Source organism: Curcuma longa, chromosome 11 (genome assembly GCF_044706935.1).
Source record: "Curcuma longa cultivar G26 ecotype Majalengka, Jawa Barat chromosome 11, ITB_CL_G26_1.1, whole genome shotgun sequence".
In the NCBI taxonomy this organism is placed as follows: Eukaryota; Viridiplantae; Streptophyta; class Magnoliopsida; order Zingiberales; family Zingiberaceae; genus Curcuma; species Curcuma longa.
The window spans coordinates 24,341,487-24,365,833 of record NC_133871.1 but is presented as its reverse complement, the minus strand read 5'-3'; the positions used below and the strand labels follow the sequence as shown (position 1 = coordinate 24,365,833).

General features: G+C 35.0%; 2 protein-coding genes across 3 annotated transcripts; one reads left to right on the top strand and one right to left on the bottom strand.

Annotated features, from left to right (window-relative positions):
- The first annotated feature begins 927 nt into the window (after nt 1–927).
- On the top strand, nt 928–7,514 carry LOC141839882 (uncharacterized). Its single transcript, XM_074727732.1, has 7 exons — nt 928–1,221; nt 1,859–1,923; nt 4,672–4,715; nt 4,789–5,963; nt 6,671–6,760; nt 6,846–6,907; nt 7,075–7,514. The coding sequence occupies exons 1-7, from the start codon at nt 928–930 to the stop codon at nt 7,181–7,183; spliced, it is 1,839 nt and encodes a 612-aa protein (XP_074583833.1). The 3' UTR covers nt 7,184–7,514.
- Nucleotides 7,515–10,060: 2,546 nt separating this feature from the next.
- On the bottom strand, nt 10,061–24,347 carry LOC141838799 (uncharacterized). Of its 2 annotated transcripts, none has more exons than XM_074726380.1 (8): nt 24,215–24,347; nt 19,587–19,836; nt 18,584–18,707; nt 17,892–18,238; nt 16,051–17,782; nt 14,069–14,325; nt 11,228–11,319; nt 10,061–10,285 (listed from the first exon to the last, which is right to left on the bottom strand). In XM_074726380.1, the coding sequence occupies exons 1-7, from the start codon at nt 24,298–24,300 to the stop codon at nt 11,248–11,250; spliced, it is 2,868 nt and encodes a 955-aa protein (XP_074582481.1). In that variant the 5' UTR covers nt 24,301–24,347; the 3' UTR covers nt 10,061–10,285; nt 11,228–11,247. The 2 variants fall into 2 exon arrangements, with proteins under 2 accessions (XP_074582481.1, XP_074582482.1); XM_074726381.1 differs by having other exon boundaries at nt 10,061–10,275.

The following is a 24,347-nucleotide window of genomic DNA, read 5'->3' as shown; positions in this document are numbered from 1 at the left end:
ATGAAAAAAAAAAATTAATTAATTATTTTTTTTTGCTACAGTTGGTCCATTTCAATAAGTTTGTCTGCACTAACCAAGTGTAATTCAATCATGTTTTGAGATTTTATGAGATTTTAACAAGTTCATTTTTTTTTAGTAAAAGATGGAATCTACTATTTTAGCGGTCTCATACAATTAATGATGACAGAGATAAATTAAAAAATTATAATTTATAACGATGAAAGGGATATTATCTCAGTGTCATTGAAGTCATTTCATCTTCTTAAAAAAAATTAATAAATCTCAATAGTCTTATTGACTATCTCTGAGAGTGATCGAGTGGTCAATCCAGACACTCAGTTAAAGTCATCTCTTCTGCAAAAAGGTGGAAAGTGCCACTTTACGGTCCCACAATCATCCAGCATCGATTATCTATTCTACAAAAGCTGGCAATTGGTTACACCTAGGAGGGTCTCACACAGTCGGCCCCACGATCATTTGTGAGGAGGTAAATTGAGAAATTACAGTTACGACGCAACAGGGTGTTGCAATTGGTTATTGACCTCACAATTAATCCTGGCGAAACCAAGGATATTGCCCTCTTCTGTAAGTCTGCTACGTCGTAACCAACTCACTTATGCTCCGGGGGCTGGCATAAAGTTTATCTCTTCTGTAAAAAGATGGATCCGCCAATTAACGGCCCGAGTCATCTCATCTCTTATCATCGTTGGTTGGTCGTATAATTATTTATATGCTTGATTAATTAAGAGATCGTCTGACCTTCCAAATTAAATTAATTAGATGAATATTTAATTTATTATAAAAAAATGGATGGTTAGAAACAAAGTATACGGAAGGATATTTTGGGAATGTTGGGGTGCGATTAGATTAAATGGTTCGATCGCCGTTTTATATCTTTCTCATAAACCCTAGACAAACTCCCCCTGCATGCTCGCCTCGTCGCCGCAAGCGCCTTCCTCGATCCGCTTCGTCCCTCGCCAAGTCATGCTCCAACAAAATGGCGCCGTCATGGTCAAAGTGGACGGAAAGGAGAGCCGGAAGGAGAAGAAGGAGAGGAAGAAACGCTCCGCGGAAACCGGCCAACTAGATGGGGCCAATGTTGGTGGAATGCCGCGCGAAGGACTGGGTCGAGATGCTCTCCTTAGATCGATTGCCGCGTTCCTCGACAGTAATGGATTCTCCAAGACTCTCTCCGTATTGCTGTCCGAAGCCCAGCTCGAGGTAATCGAAATTCCTTTATGTAAGGGTCGAGTAAATCCTTGATCAAATTATTGTGCATGACGCTCTTTGACGGTTTTTTAAAGTCGTTTTCTTTTGCATATTTTTGGTCTTCGAATGACTAGGCCGAAGTATAATCGATTGTAATGGTATTGTATGCGTAGATCAGTGAACAAGTAGGATGGAGAGTCTAAGTTCGCTTTGAATTTTGTGCATTCAAATTCCACTCAGCTTCAATTTTATACTTCCAAGATTCGTATCAGAAGTAGGTGCTACCTTTCTAATTAGATGATCCGTAGGCATGCAAAGACAAAGGCCAAAAAAACCATTCTATTTGAAACATAAGATGTAGTTAATAATAAGGTGTACGAATTATCTAATTTACTGGGTGGGTTCAATAGGTATATGTAAATTGTCATATGAGGACTGTGTGTGTGCAATTTTTTCTAAAATCCTCACTGCTCTACAATATATGAGTCATGATATGTCTTGTTTTTCTTCTTGTAGATGCTTGTTGGGAATATCTAATTTATCCATACGTTAATTAATTTGAGAATTTCATTGCTTCGATATATAGTCATATGAGGTTTATGTGAGCGCAATTGTTTCTTAAATTCTCATTCAATCTTTCTTCTTGTAGATGGGTTGTTGGGAATCATCTTCTGTGAACTTAGAAGACCTATTTGGCAAGTTATTAGATCCAAGGTATGCACATATACCTCTTGTATTTATGCTTAGCCAAAATTAGTTCTACTACTAATTTCTTTTCAAAATCTGAGGTAAATAATTTACAAATTCTTGTTGGATCATATTTAGTTAAATCCTTATCCAAGGGGTTTAATTACTTTAGTTTTTTTTTATAACAATAAGGGAACTTATGAATTAACATAAATTTAATTAAGTTCATCACACCATTAAGTTGGTCTTGCGTAGACATAAAACTATAGATTTATTCTCGCAGAAAAATATCAATCTGATTGCCTAGTACCTTTAACCCTTTTTATCACATATCATGAATTTTCTACTTGAAAAATGTGTAAATTCATCAATATGGGTAATAATGTCTTGTGAATATCCTGTAACATTCAAGATATTTGTCTCGAAAAAGAAACATCCATTAAGTTTAATATGCAAAATGGATCTGAAGTTGACGTAGCATCATGGGAACACGACCTTACATAGGTGGAAAATCTTACATAAAATTAAAGAGGAATTTGTAACAATTAAAAATTGACTTTTAAAGATTATTGTAACCAAACTATGAAACTCTACCAAAAGTAAAAAACCTCTTCCACCAATTTTAAAGAAATTCAATTTTTAAATAGAATATTGCCAAAATTCAATTACATTTCAAACTTAAATTCAAAATTTTAATTTCTTCCTATTTGATTTATTTTATGCATCATATCGTTTTCCCTATTAAGAACCCCTCGCTGTTGAGTGTGGAGATGAGATTTTCCAAATCAGGCTCTATTAGACCTCTATAGAAGATTGGTTAGTGGTTGTTGCTCCATCACCTCAAGCTGCTTGCGAGCAAAGTGTAGAAGTTCATCTTTATTAATCTTGGGAGTTGGTTTTTCCAATGAGCTAGTTATTGTTGGATACTTTCATGGCGGCTATCAATGTCTGAATGCCATGAGTGCCAGTTATGGGCTAGATCTAAGTTGGTTGTGTTGTAGAGGCAAACCATTGTGCTGTAGAGGTAAACCAACAAACAAGGAAGAAACTTCACCTGTCTCTCGGTACGATAAAAATCCTCAACATTGAAAATTGGACTAATGTTCAAATCAAATGATAGGTGAATCCTTTACACATTAGCAACAATTTTTCTCACATCAAAAGGGGCCAGAAGAATGGATATGAAACTTTTTTATGGTGATTTTTGGAAAGTGTTCAAGATTGATGCGGATGAGCACACTCACCTATATTATACTATTTAAATTTACAATGCGCATCAACTTTGAATTTTATAAGCTTTATTACTCAATGCAATTTTCCTCTTAATATCAACATATATCTCCCTAATATGCTCAACACAACTCTCAACTGATAGAGGAATGAGAAGTGGATCACAAGTTTGACGAGCTCTTAGAATCGTCTTCTACCAGTATATCACTCTACCAAATTGTTACAAGTAAATTTGAAAAGTTGTAAAATAGAAACTTCTTGATGTAGTATAATGGGAACACAAGACCAACAATCTCAGAGAATTAGAGGAAATCTTATTAATAAAAAACTGAATACAGCATAGAGATGATGACTTGTAAAGACTATTATTCCATCCAAACTAGTCTGAATACAACATAGAGACAACAGCGTCTAAAGATTAATATTCCAACCAAACTAGGACAGAAATACCATTGTCTAGGAAATAAATTAACCCCATTAAACTATGGAAAAATAACACATTACCAGATCAGAAGATACCCGATCCCAAAATAGAATACTACCAAAATGCAATTATAATTCAAATCAAAATTTAAATTTCCTGTGGTTTGATAGAAGCCCGTGTAAAGAGTTTCTGTGTATGCTTGTTTTTGTTCAAAAAATAACTATTTAGGAATTTTTTATTTAGGCAAACTAGGGCAAAGCTACACAGTAAAGATGGGAAGGATGTAGTGGAAATGGAAGCAGACACTTGATTCAAGATGGGTATCAATACCTTTCAGTTTTTGTCAATGCAAGGACAACATATCATATACTTCACATCTCATGCTGAATTGGCCAGATTGATGTTGGAATTGCATGTTCATTGGTTAATTATGAGATGAGCTGTTATTCAATCAAACTCATTTAATTGTGTTCCATTGCTAAATGAAGCAATACCCATTTAACCTGTATGAAATGGATTAACTAGGTGTAACAAATGTTAGCCCTCTTCAAAACTGAACACTGTAGGAGTTACAGAAAATTCAAGTGTAACAAAAGAAGATGAAGACAACACCATTAAACAAAATTGACGATAAGAAACTAATTGAGGATGTTTAATGAGAACTCATTGCTCCATTTGAGCATTCCATGACTGTTCCTAATTGTCACATGCACAACTTTTTAATTTAGCAGTTTTCTTTACTCAATTTTGAGCTTGCTCAAAAAGGGATTTGCCAAATGCCCATGTTTCCTTTTATATATATTTTCCAAACTATTTGACATTGAGCATCCAAATCATAATTACTTGCATGATAGCATGAGGAAATGGAATGGTAGGATATAATCTCCCATTACTTGTGATTGCAACGTGCATGTAGGTATATATCCTCATGTATGTGTGATATGCATGTACATGTGTGTATGCCATTTATAGATAAATCCAACTGAATGCATTAAAAAAATCTGTTATTTTGCACTTGTCCTGTGGCTGGACATGTCAGGATCCTTTTTTCATTTCTATTTTTGACTTTTATGAATCATGCTTATAGACCCTCATTTTGAATGAAAACTTGTGATTTTCAGTAAGTGTGATACAGAAGCTAGCATTAATTGGCTGAGAGATCAAGGTAGGCTCTACTTCTTTAAATTGGACTTTCTTCAGTTAACAAATGCTAGTCTGATTGTAGATGCATGATGCAGTTTCTAAAAATCTAAGCAATTTACAAGACGTGACTGCAAATCATGCCTCTGTAAACAAGAACAAAAGAAAGAAATCTCATCAAGTTGATGGCAATGGAATTGAAACACTTAAGTCTGAAACTGAGAAAGGATTTGATGAAGGTAGTAATACCGTTGAGAAATTGGCCATTGATTGTGTTCAGGGAGAACTTGATGGGGATAAAAAAGTAGAGTCTGAATTGAGAGGTTTATCTGCTAACAATGCTGAAATTTCTGAAAAACATGTTCATGAATCCAATGAACAGTACAAAGTGAAAAAGAAGAAACGAAAGGAGGTGTCTAAAATCTGTGATGTGAAATTGGCCATTGAGGGGAAACTCGATGGGGAAAAAAAAGTAGAGTCTGAACTGGAAAAATTATCAGATAAAAATTATGATATTCTTGAAAAACATCATGAATCAAATGAACAGCACAAAGTGAAAAAAAAGAAGCATAAGGAGGCGCTGGAAGTATGTGATGAATTACCAAGGGACACTGGAAATCACAATGAGATAGGTAAAGCTAAAAAAGACAAACTTGTGGCCTGTGAAGACAATTCCGTTGCGTCAAATGTAAAGGAGAAAACTGAAAAGAGAAAAACCAGAAAAGTTAAAGGTACAGATCCTGCTATCTTGGATCCCTTGGATGACAATGTTTCTACACATAAAATTAAGAAAAAGAAGCAGAAATCGGCTTCTGATGTGTCCAAACTGATATCTGGTGAGGCAGGAGAAAAAAAATCTTCTGATAAAGTGAAAGACGTTGAAATTAATACATCTGATTTTGGAAATCAAAATGTTGTGTCTGAGGATACAGAAGTTACAAAGGAAGTTTCTAAGAAAAGAAAATTGTTGGACTCTGAAAAGAATGATGGTGAGATTGTTAGTAAGAAATCAAAAATTGACTCCAAGGTCAAAGTGGAAAAAGTAGAAACAGGGAAAATTGTGGAATCTGACAGGTCTACTGTGGATATTAATACCTCAGTTCCTAAGAGGAATACTGAAAAAAACAAGGAGACTACTGAGAATGCTGGTGAGGAACTTCAGCACTCTGCCAAGAGTATGGAAAATGGTAGCTTTCACAATTCAAAGAATGAAGTGGTAGGGCAGCAGTTGGAGAATGGAAGCCTTGGTAAAAAGGGAGGACGTTCAGTGGAGGTAGACACATCATTTAGTACTTTTACCTTTTACTTTCATTAACTCATTTGTTTAAATCTGGAGTTGACATTTATTCTGATTTTGTGTGCAAAACTAGGTTTTTTCATCTGTCTTCTGAAATGATAACTGTATCACATAGAAATAGCCTGAAGTTGTTCTTTTTCTATCATTCTAGGTTCAAGTAATTATTCAAATGTACCTGAGCTGACAACCATAGGTCAATAACCTATCAAAAACCACTAAAAGGCAACCTTTTTACATGGGTTTCTATGTTGTAGGAAGTTGATATTTATTGTGGTCTTTCTATTAATATTTGAGCACATCTCTTTTAGTTCTCAACTCTTTAAGTTCATCAATGTGAAACTTGTTCTGGCATTTGTCAGAAATTTTCCCTGTGAATTTATTTACCATTTATTTTGTTCTAATTTGTACATTGTTGAACTGAGATATTGTCTTTTTTGCAATTTGAACACCACTGAACTGATAGTTTCAATGTTGCACCTTTTGCACTTTGAACCAGTAAGTCTTGTCAAATTTATGTCCTTAATTGCACACTGCTGAACTGGGCTATGTTTGTTTGATTAAATATATACTGATTTATTTAGTTGCATTAAATGTCAAACATCTTCTGTTCTTTATGCTTGTAGCTGAATTTTCGATCGTGAAATATTTTCAAACATTAAATGGAGTATCTATTGTTATTGCAGCCAAAAAGTAATACTCCATTTCAGAGGGTAAAGGTGGATGACGCTAAATTTGTTGACGAGAGACTCAAGGACAATTCTTACTGGGCCAAGGCAATACACTCTCCAGATATTGGTTTCTGAAGGAGTATTACTATTGTCACATTTCTTTAAATTCTCATCTATTCTGTTTTTATAGGATGGTGCTGACAGTGGATATGGTGCAAAGGCCCAGGAAGTTCTTGGTCAAGTTAAGGGAAGGTAACATACTGCCTGTGAATTCTTACAGTTTTACTCGCAATTCTTGCTAAAGTTACATGATTCCTGACGCTACCTATATAGATCATCAAGCTCAGCAGGGTTGGTGTTTTTGTTATTATTCATACAATTTTAGTTTACAACCTGGTTTTTTCTTCTTCTTTTTGCAGGAACTTCAGGCATGAAAAAACCAAGAAAAAACGTGGATCATACAGAGGAGGACAGATTGATCTGCAGTCACACTCAGTAAAGTTCAATTACTCAGATGACGACGAGTGATTGGCTAGTAGCCAAATGATAATAGTTCCATATTTTCTCCAACTTGGATATGTTTTTACCATTATCAGGTAGAGAATAGAACTGGGCATTGGCGAGGATAATAGTAAGTTTAGAGAAAATGTGCTGCAGTATTGGGTAACCCAGAAAATCAACCTGATAGTACCTTCAATTTTGTCTAGATAGTTAAGAATATCATATTCTTAGCTTTGGAACTGTTCTTGGTCTATGATTCTTCATGCTTTGCATTTGTGGAGATATGAAACCTTTGCAATGCATCAAGTCAAATGTTTCCCTGATATTTAGACCTTATGAAAAACACTTTCTTTTGCTTAGCAGAATTGGGGACTTGCATTTTTCTTGTTCTACTTGAATATAAGGTGTGTTGATGGATTCTATTATAGCTAAACTTAATTAGTGATACTATATCTCATATACAGTAATTATATAGGTCAAATTGGGGATTGAGTCTCAACTACGGTGAATTATCAAATAAATTTTTTTAATGGATGATTGATTTAAGAATGTTGGATTGTTGGGTTGTTTGTTGTGAGTGCTTTTCGATTTATTTAGGTGGTAGGTGGGAAATTTTCTTAGGGTCGAACTTAGGATGGTAAACAAGTCAAATTGAGTTAAGCTTTATGGTTTTCAAATTTATTTGATAAGGTAATCAAGCTTTTGAAATGATGGTTCAAGCTTGATTTAATTCTTTTTTCAAACTTGATTTAATTTTTTGTTTGAGGTTGATTTAAATGTTATTTTTTTAATTAAAGTTAGTTTGATTGTTTGAAATATTTATATTTTAAACTTGTTTGGTTGATTATTAAGTTTGATAATATAAATTTATTTATTTATTTTAGTTTTTTAAAAATTTATTTAGTATGTTGATAAAAATTTTATCGATGAATATGATTTATAAATATTATTTATGAATATTGTTTATGAATTTATGAATATTATTTATAAACGTTGTTTGTGATATTAACCAGTTGAATATATATATATTTTTTTAATAAATTATTTAAGTTTATTTGATTTTATGTATATTAAATAAATATAAATAAAATTTTATCAAATTGAATATTAAATTTGTTCATGAATATTTGATTTATTTATAATTTCAGTGGGATTTATCATTTTAGGATTAATTGGTCTAAATAGTTAGATAATCAGTGCCAATTAAAAAAATTAAAATATAATTTAACCACGAACAAGGTTGCCAGCATGATGCAATGCCTAGTGACTAGTGTCGAGGGAGCACCTTCTTTTCCAATGATCGAGCCCACACTGAACTGGTGCATTGCTGTATCATAAAAATTGCAAGTATAAAAGGAATTTAACAGGCATTTTTGTAGCCATTGTTCTCTCGTTTAACACGATGTAACAATTTAAACTCTTCCAGGTTTTGATATTAAGAATGTACGTTATTTTACTTTGTTGCAATGTAATGATAATTTAATTTGTGCAAACCGGTAAGATCTTAACCATAACTATTATGACACTAATCATTTCCATTGGATTTTCTTCGCAGGGCAAACAACAAAAGATTTTATTATTTCAACTCTTGTGCCAAGTCTATGGAAAGGATTTCAAGAACTCGAACTCTACCGTCTCATTTTGAATAGAGTTATTTGAAAGAAAATAAAGGGAATATATAGAAAATAGGGAAGTTAAAAGCAAGATGATATATTTTAGTATATATCTCATTATCATTTTGTGAAAATTTCCATGTGCCGTTAAATTGATCAAAAATAAGTTAATCAATAGTCCGTTGAATTTTAGTTTTACCGTCAATCGTTCATAGGCACCGGTTACGAATCGGAGTCGGTTTTGAAAAGATCATCAGTGGAATCGGATTCAAAGATTAGTAGGGGGAAGTTTACCGTTGGTCGTCCATAGGCACCGGTCGTCCATAGGCACCGGTCAAGAATCGGAGTCAGTTGAAAACATCGCCGATGAAATCGATTAAAGATTTTTATATAACCTGTCCCGATCTTCGTCTCTCTTTCTCTCTCCCTCCGCCACCGGCTCTGTCTCCGATCGGCTCTTCAACTTGAGATGCAACAAACTGTTCAGCGCAACAGTGTTTTGTTCAAACGATTAACGTTATTAAAATATTGATCTTACCAAATCAGCACTATAATATTCTATTGATATCACAATATGTGTGTTGATAATGAAAGATCACAATATATGTATTATTATTCGAACAATAAGATCATAATATTCTAAAATTTTAAACACCATTTGATCAATACTAAAAATGTTTAGAGAAGATAAATGACTACATAAGGACACATTTGGACTGAAAAGTAATAAAGAAATCTAACTGAATCGATTAAATTTTTAAATAAAAATTCAATAAATTAAATTAATAAAATATTAATTAATTGAATTTTCAACCAAATTAATTAAAATAATTAATATTTTAAAAAATAAAAAATTTTAAAATTAAAATCAAATCAAATTAATTAATTTTTTTAAAATTAAAATTTTAAATTCGATCGATTCAAATAATTTCATCCAACTTTTAATCACTCCTAACGAATTAAAAGAATACGTAATGGTTCCAAATATACTTTTTAGCACCTCCCATCTCCGTTATTGACAAAATTATACGTAATGGTTCCAAATATACTTTTTAGCACCTCCCATCTCCGTTATTGACAAAATTACTTCACTTAGATTATTTGAAATAAGTAGCCATAGATAGCTCTTAAAGCAGTAAATTATATCACTCTGACAATAATCCTTTGCAATACCAAACTAATGTTCAAACAAATGATCAACACTGGCCAACTATATTCCTATTCGATGCATAATATATATAAAAGTTATAACACGTATGAGTGGACTCATGAAGCCAAAAATTCATCGCACTTTGATCAAATTTTGGTTATTAAAGAGGCAATCTAAGAATACATCACAAGCACTTGACGTTAATGCCACTCTTGAAAAATATAAATTAACAATTATGACTGCCACTGTATCACAAAAAGTCCAATGCTTTAAAGGAAGCTAAGGATCACGTTAAAAAGTTCAGATCTCCGCAACAATCCATTAACAGTCATGCCTGCCAACGCCAACTGAAAAACCTGCCATAACCTGCCATGCAGGCCTGTAAATAACTACACTAGCAGTAACTGAATGAAAGACTAACAAAGGAACTAACTTCAAAATATGACAATATGCTAAATGTCCATTAGCGTAATTCTTCATAATATAAATAAAAGTGTTGGAGATCCTTGGTCATAAAGTGATTGTTATTTATTCTATGGTTGACTGCTAAAGAATAAATATAACTTAAAATTTTAGATAATAACAATATTATTCACAATGAAATGTAACGCCCTTTTCCAATAATAATTATTCACATTGATTAGCTCGTTGACCAAAATGACTATTAATGCTTGGACATGTCACGTATTGTATTTCAAATATTATGATGCCCCACTAGATTAATTGTTTAAAATAAAATGCAAACTAAGAGAAAAAGTTTAGATATTTTAATAATTAATGTGAGCCTATGTAGCATATGATTCTGAAACAAAAAAAATAAATGGCGTGGCAAAACTGTGTATAAATCAACAAGTACTTTGGACGAGCAGCTGACAGATTGCTACAACTATTAATTTTCTTTTTATAGGTAATGTACATTATTATAATTATTGATGTCGAATGTACTTGTTAAAAACATCCAACTGTATATCACACTAGACAACTAAGCACTACATCTAATGTGTTCCAAAACAAGGCTCAAAAGCTAAAAAACAATGATTAAAAGCTTATCATGACAGACACAATGTAACCAAGAGGAGGATTTTTCCACTGCCAAATTTACTTTAGGGTACTGGAATGGAAAATGTAAAATGACAGCACTACTTGAAAATAGGAATTTGGCCTTTACATCATGTTGAGGGAGATGCATGAAAAAAAAATTGTACAATTTCATAACAATATCAACGTCTATGGTTTGACTTTGAGATAGAGCAACTAAATCAGAATATACAGATAGCATGAAAAGATATTTGAAAAACATTCGCATACCAGTCCAGGGGGATGAATGATCAACGTTTTCCTTGCCTTTTATTTACAGAACGGTGTACCAAGAGTTTCTGACTATGAGTAACATGATCATCCTATGAAGAGTATAAAGAATATGAGAACTTGGCACTATATGGGAACATTTTGACTAGCATCTTAAAAGCCAATTTGAACAGCAAAATGAAAAGATCAAGTAGGCAATGACACAAAGGAATACTCATAAACAACTTCAAAAGAGCTAATGTCAAAGATTGAATTACAAGCTCAGCCACTGAGCTTCAGATTCTTTTGGCTGAATAGCCTACTACTATGGAAGGAATGTTGTTGATGGATGCTATTCACAGGTAAAATTTCCCTTTCACTAAGGTATATACCAAAAATAGAAGGAACCTCATTGCAATTTGCAAGTAACAATAAAATCAATACTGAAACAAAAACTATGTCTGAATGAAAACCAGTTCAATTGTATGTGTAAACCCACCAAATGTAAATGAATGCTGCACTTACATCAGGATAACACTATCAAGAATTAACCTAATATCCTAACAGCAACTCCAGCGAAATAGAGCTCAAAAACTCCAGCTTATTACACATACAGTTACTATATTGGCACACATATGGACAATAACAGTTTCTTGCATGGTGAAGGAATGAATAAGAGGGCAGAGAGGTGGGAGGAAAAGGAAATATGATGTGCCCTTTATTCTAAACTAATAATATGAGCAAACATCAATCAGTCAAGTAATAGCATAGAGATTGAACATTAACTTGAGCAACTATAATTTTCCTGATAATGTTGCTAACAATGAAATTTTGGTAAATTTCTCAAAATCACAATAATCAAACTTTCCGAATAGTTTCATGTAAATGTCATAGAATGATACGTAGATAAATCTAGTCAACATAATAACTGTGGAGACAGGTAGTGAATTATCTCCAGGCAGTTGATGGTGGACACGCTAAAGGAAAAACAAATTTAGGTAACCCAAAAATAGCTGGAATATAGTAGCCTTCTACACAGAGCTGGAGCTACTATTTCAGACAACCACCTGTACCAAATGGTGAGCTGCCCATTTGTTGAACTGCTTACAAATGGCTAATAATATCTGGCAAAATCTTAGGCAATTGGCTAAGTTCCAAAGCATGCACTTTTCTTTATAAGCTGCAAAATTTACAGAAGTTATTACTTGAGGAGTGACAAAGAAGGATACTTGTAGTTGGTTTTTATTTGAAGATGTTCAAAATAAGATAACTTTTAGACCATGTATTTATGTGCTTGAACATTTCATAGGAACAAACATGACTATATTGCCCAGTAGCTTTTCTTCATAGATACATCTAGTCACATATCATCATAGAATATTTATCTTCTCATTTTCTTTTATTTAGTTACGTAAAGTTGTGATAGAGCAACAAGAATGAAATTACCTCGAAGAGATTTATGGGAAAGAAACTTAGCTTGTTGAAGGGCCATCCATGAAAGTACATCAAGTGACAACAATGTAGATAAGCCTTGGTTGTTATTGTCTATGAAAGTTGAGTGTGTAGAACTAAAAAGCTTACATCATCTTTCCTGATTTGAGCATTTTATAAATTACACGAGATTTTAAGAGGTTCTTCTTCTATGTTCTCTACTTTTGCACCTACGACTTGTATATTTATTACATGAGAATCTAAGATCTCTTCAATATTTTAAGAGCTTGCATAAGAGACTCCTATTATACATCCATACATATAAACTCTTCAAAAAATCACCATCACTGAAGTGTTAGACATTTTGACAAAGTTTGAGCTCATATCTTAAAGTCAAATGGAAAAGGAAATCTCTTAGGGTGCGTTTGGTTCAAGTTATCATGTATAACCTTGGTTATGTGATTACCAAATAATCACGTAACCAAGGTTATGGGGTATAAAACATAACCTAATGTGTTTGGTTTAACTTATTTATTTGGAGGGAATAAAACATAACCAATTTAACATTTACTATATTACCCTTGATTCAACTTATTTTTAGAATAAATTAAATTAATAATATTAATGATGATAATAAATTGATAATATATAAAAATATATAATTTATTTATAATTTTTTAAAATTTAAAATAAATTTAAATATATTGTCATAAAATAATTCTTTAAATTATCTCTTTTAAATTTATAAGTATTTAAATTAAAATTTATTAAATTAATTAACTCAGTTTCAATTAAATTTCACTGTATATTTCAATTAACTCAGTTTTAAAATCAGAGGTTAATTATGAAAAAAAATTTTGTTAACCTCCGAAATCGCAGAAAATCTTATACTACCGAGGTAATCACATTTCGGGTTTATAACCCATTTGTTGATGTTTACTGATGTGGTGGTAATACTGCATTACTTGGAATCGATCATAACCTAAACCAAAACAGGTTATCGTTGATAAACTTGGACAGATAACCAAGATTATCAACGATAACCTAAACCAAACGCGCCCCTAAGGTTATTCTGCATATAGCCAAGCTGTGATGTTATGAATCCAAAATGCAATATTGTGAACAGAACTCTCCCTCCAAAAGATTAATTGTTATGTTTAACCATCTTTTTTCACAACTACAAGCCCACTTCAAAATCAAAATACTAAACTTTGTCTCACTAAATTTGTGCAACACTTTATATTATCATCCCAACTCTATAAGTTTTTGGGTGCCATGAGATGATGTATATAGTCAGAAATCCATCATGCTACATGAGTATTCAAAAGGCCAGAACTGAGCACAAACTGTAAGAAAGGATGGGTGACAAGCAAAAGAAATACAAGGGTTTAGAAAGCACAACTAGCAATTTATCCAAATTAGTAAACTCACCTTATACAGAGAAGCAGCAGATTCAGATGGCATCATTTGGTTTGGTAGATGACCAAGAGACTGGAGAGTATCCAGGGCATCCAATGTCCGTTCCCAACCACAGGCAACTTCTGAATTGCTCAAAGTGGATCCAATGTCACTGCTACAACCAGCAACAGCTACATTTCCATTAACCCATGGGCAATAGCAGTTGTGATGCTTAAGAGGATCAAACTCTCCATTTTCAACATAATATCCATTTTCTCCATTTGTTGTTCCTGAAGCAACAAAAATACAACAGAGCTTGATGCACTGGAATAAGATAGCCCAATGAAAGTGATGCAAGCATCAGATCACCAAAAGTTACCATAAGCATAATATTCCAAATAAATTGTGGAGGTTATGAGATTTCCTGAAAGATTCACAATTCAGTGTACTTACCCAATGTTTTATGAATGCTAGAAAAAACTGAGCAGTATTTTTAATACAGCTCTCTAATTCAGCACAAGCCAAACATTTCTTTAAATAAGTGAAATAGAACTGAAGAACACCTATAAAAATCTAAAATTTCCCCTAATAATAGATAGGTGTTGGAATCAAAGTTTGGATCAGTATAGTCATTAGTGAGACTACATGAGATCAAGTAACTAATGACTTGTTTATTCTGAAAAATGGATGAAGAAAAGGAAGGATTGCAGGAGAGTCGAGACACTTTCCCTCGTTTACTTAACACAAAGCTAAAGAAAGGACTAATTCCAAATCCATCTGCAGATCAATTTTTATCTCATTTTTCATCCACCCAAAATGAAGCAAAAAAGCAAAATGAACTTTCCTTCGTCTTGCCGATTCCGACAACCCCAGCTTCCATCTCAGCTTCATTTCCATGTGCCCAGACCCAATAACTCCTGACAACAAGTCAGCTTGCCTTTGGTGAACCAACTGTCTGACTCTAAGATCGTCGGCTTGTGGTGGCTAGACCAAGCTGTGATCTCATTGCGGCCAGGTGAGGCAAGATCGTCGGCTTGTGGTGGCTAGACCAAGCTGTGATCTCATTGCGGCCAGGTGAGGCCGCTAGTTGTGGCCTTTGCGAGGCCACTAGCTGTGGCCTCGCAAAGGCTAGGCCTAGTCACAAGCTCACAGCCACTGGGCCTAGCCAGAAGCTCATGGCGGTCTCATAGAGATCGGACTTGGCCACAAGCTTGCAGCAACCTAGCAATTGTCAGGCTTAGCCGAGAGCTCATTGCAAGCTCACAATGACTAACCAGGCTGCAAGCTCACAGCTTGGCGAGTTTCTCCTTCCTTTCCACTCTCGCCTTTCCTTTCCCACTATTGATCCACTGTTGGTCCACTACTGATCTTTTCCTCCTCTATCCATCCTCCGAAATAAAGAGAGCATAAGATTTCAAATTGTGGAGGTTGAATTTTTCCCTCAAAATTTCTGCCATCATCATATCAAGTATCAGTAATTTTAGCTTCTATTCTTTATTTTGATTGTAAACACCACAAGCTTATAAAGATCAGCTGCCAAAAGTTATCCAGGAAGTTGTAGTCATCAGTAGATATTTTTTTCAAACAAGATTCACATGGAAGGAAAGAACATCCCATTGTTATGTGAACTACTAGTTTGAATTTCATATGTTATATAAATAGAGGGGCAATCTAAGACTAGTATTAATTTTCTGAGGTGATTTGAATATTGGAATGGGGTTTAACTAAAATTGATATTGTGTTTACTGAGGCAGTTAGAACAAGATTCAACAACATTCTTAAGACAGTTTAAAAGCAAAAAGACAAGTAAAATAAAGCACATAAGGTACAGATAGACTAAATTTAGAAATTTCAAGAATTGTAGCATTGCAAGTAGAGATGCAACTGCAACCAGCTTTATTAATCCTGGTTGAAAAAACATTCTGAAGCTATGGGGATTGAAATATCAAGTACAACTATACGGTAAAAAGTGAAAAAAAGATTAATGAGAGCAAAAAAGAACCAACATAAGATACCTATCCCATTTCCAGGAATATTGTCAGATATCATGAGTCCATAATCATCAGTAATTGACACATTGCCCATCTGTGTTACCTCTTCTTTGGATACTTCATAAGCTGAGTATATCATAGCGTTGCAAGAAAGTGAAGGATGTGCACTGTTCTCAGGACATATTGTGTGGGAACCATAAACCTTTGAGCCACTATCAGCTCTTCCAACTGATTGAGACATCATCTCCTGGCTATCGCCATGAGGATCTTCTCTAATGACTGGTTCTGGAAGAGACTCATCCACTAATGCAGGTCCTGGGGCAGACTCACCAGTTTGTCCCAAATTCTCAGTGACTTCAGCAATGGGTTCTGGATCACCTACAATACTATCTGCCCTATGTACAGAGATATCATTTCCATGAATTTCAGCCTCATGACTTGCACCCATACCAACACTTCCACCGCTAATTCCTAAGCTTATCCTATCCCGAGCATAAGCAGTCACAGTTTCTGCATTTACAATTTCTTCCCCTTCGACAGTACTGCTACCCCCAACTTCCCTAGCAACACTTGCAGCAGCATGTTGGACGTATGCATTTTGCTGAATTTGATTACTAGAATCCAAAGCATCATTCATATCAAGATGCCTATGGGTGCTAGGAGAAGGAAATTGGACATCTGCAACATCTCCAGGGTAATTTTCAACACTTTCCATGGAATCTTCTTCACCACTATAAATCATGTCCATAGCGATAACAGAGGAAGCACGAGCAGAATCTCTGTGAGATGGGAGTCCAGCACCCATGTCACTCTCTTCTTTAAAGGAGTCAACTCTATTTGCATCACCATCAATATCAAAGCATAAATTTCGGCTGGGACCAGCACCAGATGAACCCATCCTAGACAAAGGATGATATGCATCAAAAATATCAAATGCACGCGCCCGTTTGTTAGGTCCACCTGAGTATTGTGTGTCATCATCAACTTCATCTCCATCTCGGTCAATAACAGTTCCTTCTACACTGTCAGCATGCATAACTCTATCTTGTGGCCTATCAACAGTGCTCCCACCATCCTCCAAGCTACGCTTCCTAGAACTTGGACCACGTGACTCATAAGAAGCAGCCCGATCTCCAACCTCACTTCCAGTAGGCTGGCCAATCATCAAATCCCTTCCCATAGTTCTGTCATCAAAATGTTCAGGCATTATTGGCAATCCAGAATTATGGGATGGCAAGCCTCCTGCCATAGTAAGATTCAAATCTACACCAACTGACTGAGATTTACCATCATCTGCCATTGCTGCTTCATCACGTTCCTCAATATGCTCTTTTTCCATAACATCTGCAGCAGCCGATCCATTGACACCACTAGCAGCACTTGTACCTCGTGTCAATGTTAGCTTTTTGCCAGCATCAGGAGTATCAGTATTATTGGCACCAAATCGAGCAGGACGAGGCACTGTACAAAAATCCCAGATTCTGACAGTTGCACCACATAAGCTGCAATCAAGTAAAGGAGACCTTGTGCTGTACTTTGGTTCTTCGATGGAGGCTTTCCCCTTTCCTTTGTCTTTCTTTTTGGAAGCAGTGAATGCATTCTTACTAAGTACACGAAAATCAGAACGATCGTATTCATCTTCAGCATGATGGACTGAGTGTGCATTTTTAGCAGATTCAGCAGAGTTTTCCTCACAATCTTGAATATTTGGGATCCATCTAGGCTCCCATCCACAGAGACTTATAAGTTTTTGTGCCTATCAAGATTAACAGGACGAATGTAAAGTAAATAGAGATAGAAAGTACATAAGTATACGTTAAATTTGAGTTATGCAATAAGAAATGTTTGAACATTGAACAACTTACATGCAAATGACCACAAGAGTGATAGTCTCGAGATATTTTTCTCGCTGCATTGCTATCAGCTTTACAACCTAATTCCCCAGAAAAGAAACCACTTGGCTGAGCTAAAAACTGATCAATCTGTGTGCTCCTTGTAAGCCTCATAGTCTCAATAGCAGATGAAGCTACCACTGGAAGAGAAGGAAACTGCGAAAGGCCATCACAACGATCTTTATAACCACCAATAATCACTGATGGAGGGGTGGGAGGGAATTGCACTAAACTGTCAGCACAGCAATTTCCTCTCCAAGAACAAGAATCTTTGTGACCCGCATCCAGTTGCTCAGTAAATGCTTCCACAGCCCGGTCAACTAGTACAAACAAAAGATACATGACGTTGAAAGGATCATGTAGTATATAGTAAATGTAGGTTCAACCTGGAAAACTGATAGAAACTACATGTTGCTGTTCATTATAAGCAAAAGTTAAAGACATCAAGACAGGTCAAAACCAAAATGCTAATATCAGCAATATATAGCTAGATGCTCGAATCCAGTGTGAATCATTCTGTAATGAAATAAACCAAATCAAATGAAAATCATTCAGTAATTAAAAAAGGCAAATCAAATTAGCAGTGTAAAAAATTAGTAAAAGAAATAGTGATCACTACGAGTAGATATTATGAAAATTAATAAATATATCTTTCTGATAATTACCTTCAGTGGAAGTCCAAGATGCTGACAGAGTAAAGGTGAGTTGAGCACCACAAGATTCACATTCAATCACGTCTGCATCAACATTAATCCATCCTCTACGAGCACAGGATAGTGAACTTGCACCCTGCAGATTTAGCAAGAACATGCTTTTATACTGAGCAAAAGATATCAATGCTTGTTCTTCTATCAGAATATAAAATAATAATAATAATAAATATCTTAGCAAGGCAACCTGTTAGGAGAACTAGATGAATTTTAGGGTAGAAAAAGGACTGCAAAAAACTCTTTGTATATAAACAACTGGCACGTGAAAGTAATGCATATTCCTTCAGCTGCAGTTTGCAAAAATATTTTATACATGTTTGAAAATTGAATGTGTACAATATACATAGACAATTATATTAAGTACCCTGGATAGAAATCGCAAAATGCACTGCAGGGATCGAAATAAAAGGATAAGAAATTAACAGAGATGAAACTGATTTGAATAGTTCAAATTTAGTATCAGTTGTACACATATAATATAACACTAAAGAGAAAGAAGTCAACTATCCATTCCAAAATCAGGTCAAGTTAAAAGTAGATTTATTTTTTGCATATAACAGGTGAATGTGGATGGACATGTCCACATGAACTCAACAGTTTCTTTCTAGCATTTGGAGTGTATTTTCTCATAGTCATGCTTATTTTACTTAACTGCTAGCCAATCTGTTGAAACATCAAGTCCCAAATAACTAACATGAGCAAAAGAAGCTAATTTCTTTTGTACATAAACAACTGACATGTGAATGTAATAAGAAGGAAGCTAATTTCTGCAATAAACATCAAGCAGGAAATCATGATGGTGTTACATTAAATTTTCACGACACATATGTACATAAATATTTTGTATTGAGGTTGCAAGGAAGAACACAAAAAGACAGACTAGCACAAGAAGTTTGCACAGACTCAACAACTAAACGAAAACCCACACACAAAAAATAAGAGAGACTCGATTACTAGCCTTTGGTTTCGCAGACCAATTTGAAGGCTTGAATGTGGCAAGACGACGAAGTAGATCCCCCCGTTCCCAGGGTCGGCATGAAGGTTCTGAGGTTCCCATGGCAGGGCCACAAGCATTTGTGCTCAATGAAGTCCGAGGCGGTTGAGGACCAATACAAGATAGAGATCCAACCTTAGAACCCTGAATGCTACCTAGCCAATCAATGCTGGTTGCATTTGTTGGAGCAGCAGGAGAGGATGCCCCAACAGAACTATAAGAAGTGACAATATGCTTGAGAAGAAGATCTACATTTCACTTATGGAATGCTTGAAATATAAAATGAAAGTTGTTCGATATCCATGTTAAACTAAAAGTTTATTCAAACAACATTACTGATTAAAATAGAAATGATGATTTTGAAGAACTGATTTATACTGGGAAAATAAAAATAGGATTAACAATCCTATGAAAACAGAGACTCAGCCTACAAATGGCTGCTTTAAAGGCACAACAAATAGATTAAGAATGGTTCTACAAATAACCGCTTTAAAAGAGCAATGAATAGTCTTTAAACTCATAATCACATAGGATGAGCAATGCGCCATTTGAATCTCTCCCAAACCTAAGCAACAGGTTCTTCAAGCTCAAAATAATCTGCATTTTTCTTTCCTAACCAACACATAATTGTTCCCACAAGCAAGTTTTGAATAAGTTAGGATATGCCAAGGCCCTTCAGAGGGTGTTTTATGTTTATCAAAATTCCCTTTCATATATAACACTAGTTTATGACAACTAGAAAAATATAATTATTTCCACAAAGTATGTGATGTTACTACAGGACATCTTCTTGCACAGAAACATCTATTGTCAGCAATTGTTAATGATAGCTGTTGTAATACTTATGAATGTTGTCTCCACAACCTTGATATAAGAGAAATCTTTATCTCAACTCAGTAAAGATCGACAAAACATAAATTGCCTAAATTCCTAAGACAATTTATTTGTACAAGGAAGAATCCAAGAATCAAACTCAACACAAGATGCAGAATGACCAAGCTAAACTGCTAAAGAATGAATACAGACTTAGCTACTGGCAATCAATCCCTCAAGGTTTGGCAGAAAAAATGATATATAAACAGCTTTGTCCTATCAAATGGCGCAGCTAAATTCCAGAAAGTCCAAAGAATCTACAATTACTTTGGGGACAGGTTGTATATTGCACAAGATTAGTAATGGACTGATTAGCACAATGTTCATACAAAAAGATATATTCAATCGAACTATTTGATGGACTGTACACATATCAAAATGAGTACCAATTGAGTTTGAAGAAACTGCGTCCATGTAGAATAATCAGCATCTTACATGATTTCACAATTATTAGTAAATTAATGAAAATATAATTCATGCTTTAAAATTTGGTGAAATGATAATCCCAATAATTCACTAGAAATGAGATCGAAAACCTGCTTCATAGGAGTGGAAACATATTGAAAATGTTAAAACATAAATATTTCTTTTTCACTTTGCCATTACACCCTTGAGAAACCTCTGAGTTACCCTTGAGATGAATTTGAACTTCACCTTGCATCTTTGGATGAAAGCCACTAAGGAACAAATTCATCTCTTGATAAGAAGAATGCTTAGGAAATAGCATTTCAATTTGTCATCACTAATCATCATCAGCTTCAACGGAGCATACTTTGACAAATCCACTGAAATAGCTCCCCTATATGGGTGGACCAAATCAAAGTTAACAACACTCAAACTCGTTCTAAAACAACCCCGAATTATGAATGTTGATATTGAGGAACTATGTTTACACTTTGTCTTTAAGGTGGAATGAGGTGTTGCAAACAAGGTTATCTCCGGTTGATGACTCAATAATTGTGGCAAAGTCTAAACAAAATGAGGCAATCATTAGTGTTGACTTAATGAGAAATGTATGATTGAAACCATCAAAGCTATAGATGAAAAAGGCTCTCTTCATTGGAGGGTGGAAGTGCACTTAGAAATTGTCATTGTTCACAACTGCAGCTACAGAAAGAGGATAATGATACACATACAATATGTGCAAGCAAGCTATATCATGGCCTTGAATGTTAGGAACAAGCAATGTAGTGGAGCAAGTTATGCCAGGTGGAGTCATTTTGTTCATGGTAAGAGGGTGTTGGTGCACCTAGCCATTTTGTTGTCTGAAACTAGAGCTACAAAAGGGAACCATGCATGAGCGTCCAACATGTACCCACATCATGGCCTTAATTGTTGATGCGAGCAAGTGATGTGGTGGCTCAAGGTGAAGCACTATTATAAAAGCAAACTAGGCTAAGCAAGGTCATATGTTGTCGCCATAAACAAGCAAAATATCAACACAATAAGAAGATTGTACTTATGCGGAAACCAGGAAATAGTGTGAGAATATGCAACAAGATTGTTGCTTGAAGGTTAGTTGAGGTGTCTCTATAAATTCTGAGAGAACAATAATACAAGTGGCCTTTAGATTGCAAGGTAGGACTTGGATCAAATTAAAGAGATCTATGGACAACAATTGCCAAAGAAGAGCATATTAGAATCATAAATGGGTAAAAAGGACCAAAATGTTAGTTATGTATTAGCTAGATAGAGAATAAGTGAAGAAAAGCAACAAGAAGCAAAACAAGAAGACTTGGATAATTTTGATAACTCTATTTAATGCCTTAATTGCCTTGTACATTCTGTCTACAGAGTTCAATTTATAACTATAATGAAGATAGACAATGTTACAAGTAATGCAAGTGGACATGAGTCACTCAACACCTATGATTAGCTCACAAACAATAAGCAATTAACTCAAATGACTCGTGTAAGTAAAAGTAAGTAATTCACAATGATGAAACAGATAATATTGGTCCAAAAAAATTGTACTTTTCTTCAAGACTACTATAACTTATCTATGACATGTGTACAAAATTTAGTAAAGTTTCAGCTCATTACACAATGCTGAATGAAATAACCCACTTAGGCCTACAAGTGATTTGCAAATTTTATCAAGATACTACCATGCAGGTGTTGATAGTTGGATGCACACATAATAATGCACAACCTATTAAACCTAAACTAGAAAAAGGGTACATCTAAGGAATATGATAGCATGTTGCCATGCAATAGTAGTCAAACAATATTCCAAAATAAGAGGCAACATAAACAACAAATGAAAGTTGGTGGGCATGACAAATGTGATGGCAACAACTTGACGTTCCACTAGATTTCAAGTACAATACACTGACAACTAAAACTTTCACATCTCACAAGTTGTGCTTTGACACCACTTGTTGCAAGAAGAATATAAGAGATCTGCACTAGTGTACTAATAAATACGCGTTGGCTTAGTGATGGAATCAGTATATGGCTACATCAGCTTTGCAACAAGCAAAGAAATTTTAGGTTTCGTAAGCAATATAACATTGGGACAAATGGCAATGGGGAAATCAAACAAAGGAGCCAAAAGTGTTTTGAGGACATCAAGAAATAGTGTATAGGAGGTGACTATTTACAAGCATTGTCATACTTGTCAAAAAAAATGGAAGAAAACTCAATTCAATGGGTGGAAGGTTCACAGAGGTGGATCAGCTTGTTTATGGTGGTCATGTTGGTTTAACAAGCTACAGAACAATGGAACCACGAAGCCCCAACAAGGAAGCCAATGTGGAGACTATTATGAGTATGAGAAAAAAGTAAAGGCATATATGAGATTGAAAGTTGATGTACAACAACAAAATAGAAGAAAGAGTAAGAGTAAAGGAATAAGAAGGCCTTGTTACCGCATACAGAGATGGAGAAATAACAATTTTAGGGATTCATTAGACATGGAGCAAGAGGCGTTATTCAGACAGACACATCGATAATAGCAAGAAAACCCATGAATAAACCAAAAAATTAGGACAATAAGGATGAATCTTGATGACCTAGGCTCAGAGGTAATCAAGGAAGTAACTACAATATAATTTCCTTCCTTAACAAATGGAAAGGATCACAACAACTTTTCCTTTATAAATTTCTTTTGAGCTTAAATACAGAGGTTTCCTCTTTTGAAATTCTAGAAGTGATGTGAGTTGACATTTTATTTTCTGATTTAGGTATTTTTCTTCCTAAAATAGCATCACAGTGAAAATAGCACTTTGCCAGTTAATAGACCTTGTTGATTTTTTACTTGCAGTTGCACCCTTCGTATTGTCTATACCGCAGAATCATTGTCTCCTTAAACCAAAACCTATTAGCAGTATTCTAAGAGGTTGTTTTAGTCAAACTTTGCGCCATGACCGCCTAGCAAAGTATACGTCAACATTACTGATTTGGAATTATTAATGTTCAACGGCACGAACAACAAAGCAATGCCAAGGGAACAACAAGCCTATGCATTTTCTTTGCTTGCAGAGGGAAAGTTGGCACTCTAAATGAGCCAACATTGACCTAATCAGTTTCAATTTGGAGCTTTTGGCTCGAAGAAGAAGCCTAAATTTGGGGTTGCGCCCATGGGAAGCGTCCTAGTGCTTCAAATCGGAGAGTTATTGCAGAAGAAAACAAAATTTACGAAAATACCGAAGATCGAACTGTGAAACCCTAGATAGAGAGAGAGAGAGAACGAGAAAGGTGAGGGAGGAGGAGATCACCTCGCGGCTGGTGTCGGAGGCGGAGAAGAAGACCTAGCGAGCGCGACAGCGTCCGCTGTCCCAGAGCTAATCACCTCCTCCCGCATCCCGCCTTCCCTCTCTCTCCCCTCTCCCTCTCTCTCCCTTCGTGAGA

Coding starts and splice junctions, on each gene's coding strand:
- LOC141839882 (XM_074727732.1), top strand. CDS start 928: ATGCTCGCCTCGTCGCCGCAAGCGCCTTCCTCGATCCGCTTCGTCCCT. Junction 1,924..4,671: donor GGCAAGTTATTAGATCCAAG/GTATGCACATAT, acceptor TGTGATTTTCAG/TAAGTGTGATACAGAAGCTA. Junction 4,716..4,788: donor TAATTGGCTGAGAGATCAAG/GTAGGCTCTACT, acceptor TGCATGATGCAG/TTTCTAAAAATCTAAGCAAT.
- LOC141838799 (XM_074726380.1), bottom strand. CDS start 24,300: ATGCGGGAGGAGGTGATTAGCTCTGGGACAGCGGACGCTGTCGCGCTC. Junction 19,837..24,214: donor CCTCCGACACCAGCCGCGAG/GTGATCTCCTCC, acceptor CACTTCTTATAG/TTCTGTTGGGGCATCCTCTC. Junction 17,783..17,891: donor ACTCTTGTGGTCATTTGCAT/GTAAGTTGTTCA, acceptor TAATCTTGATAG/GCACAAAAACTTATAAGTCT.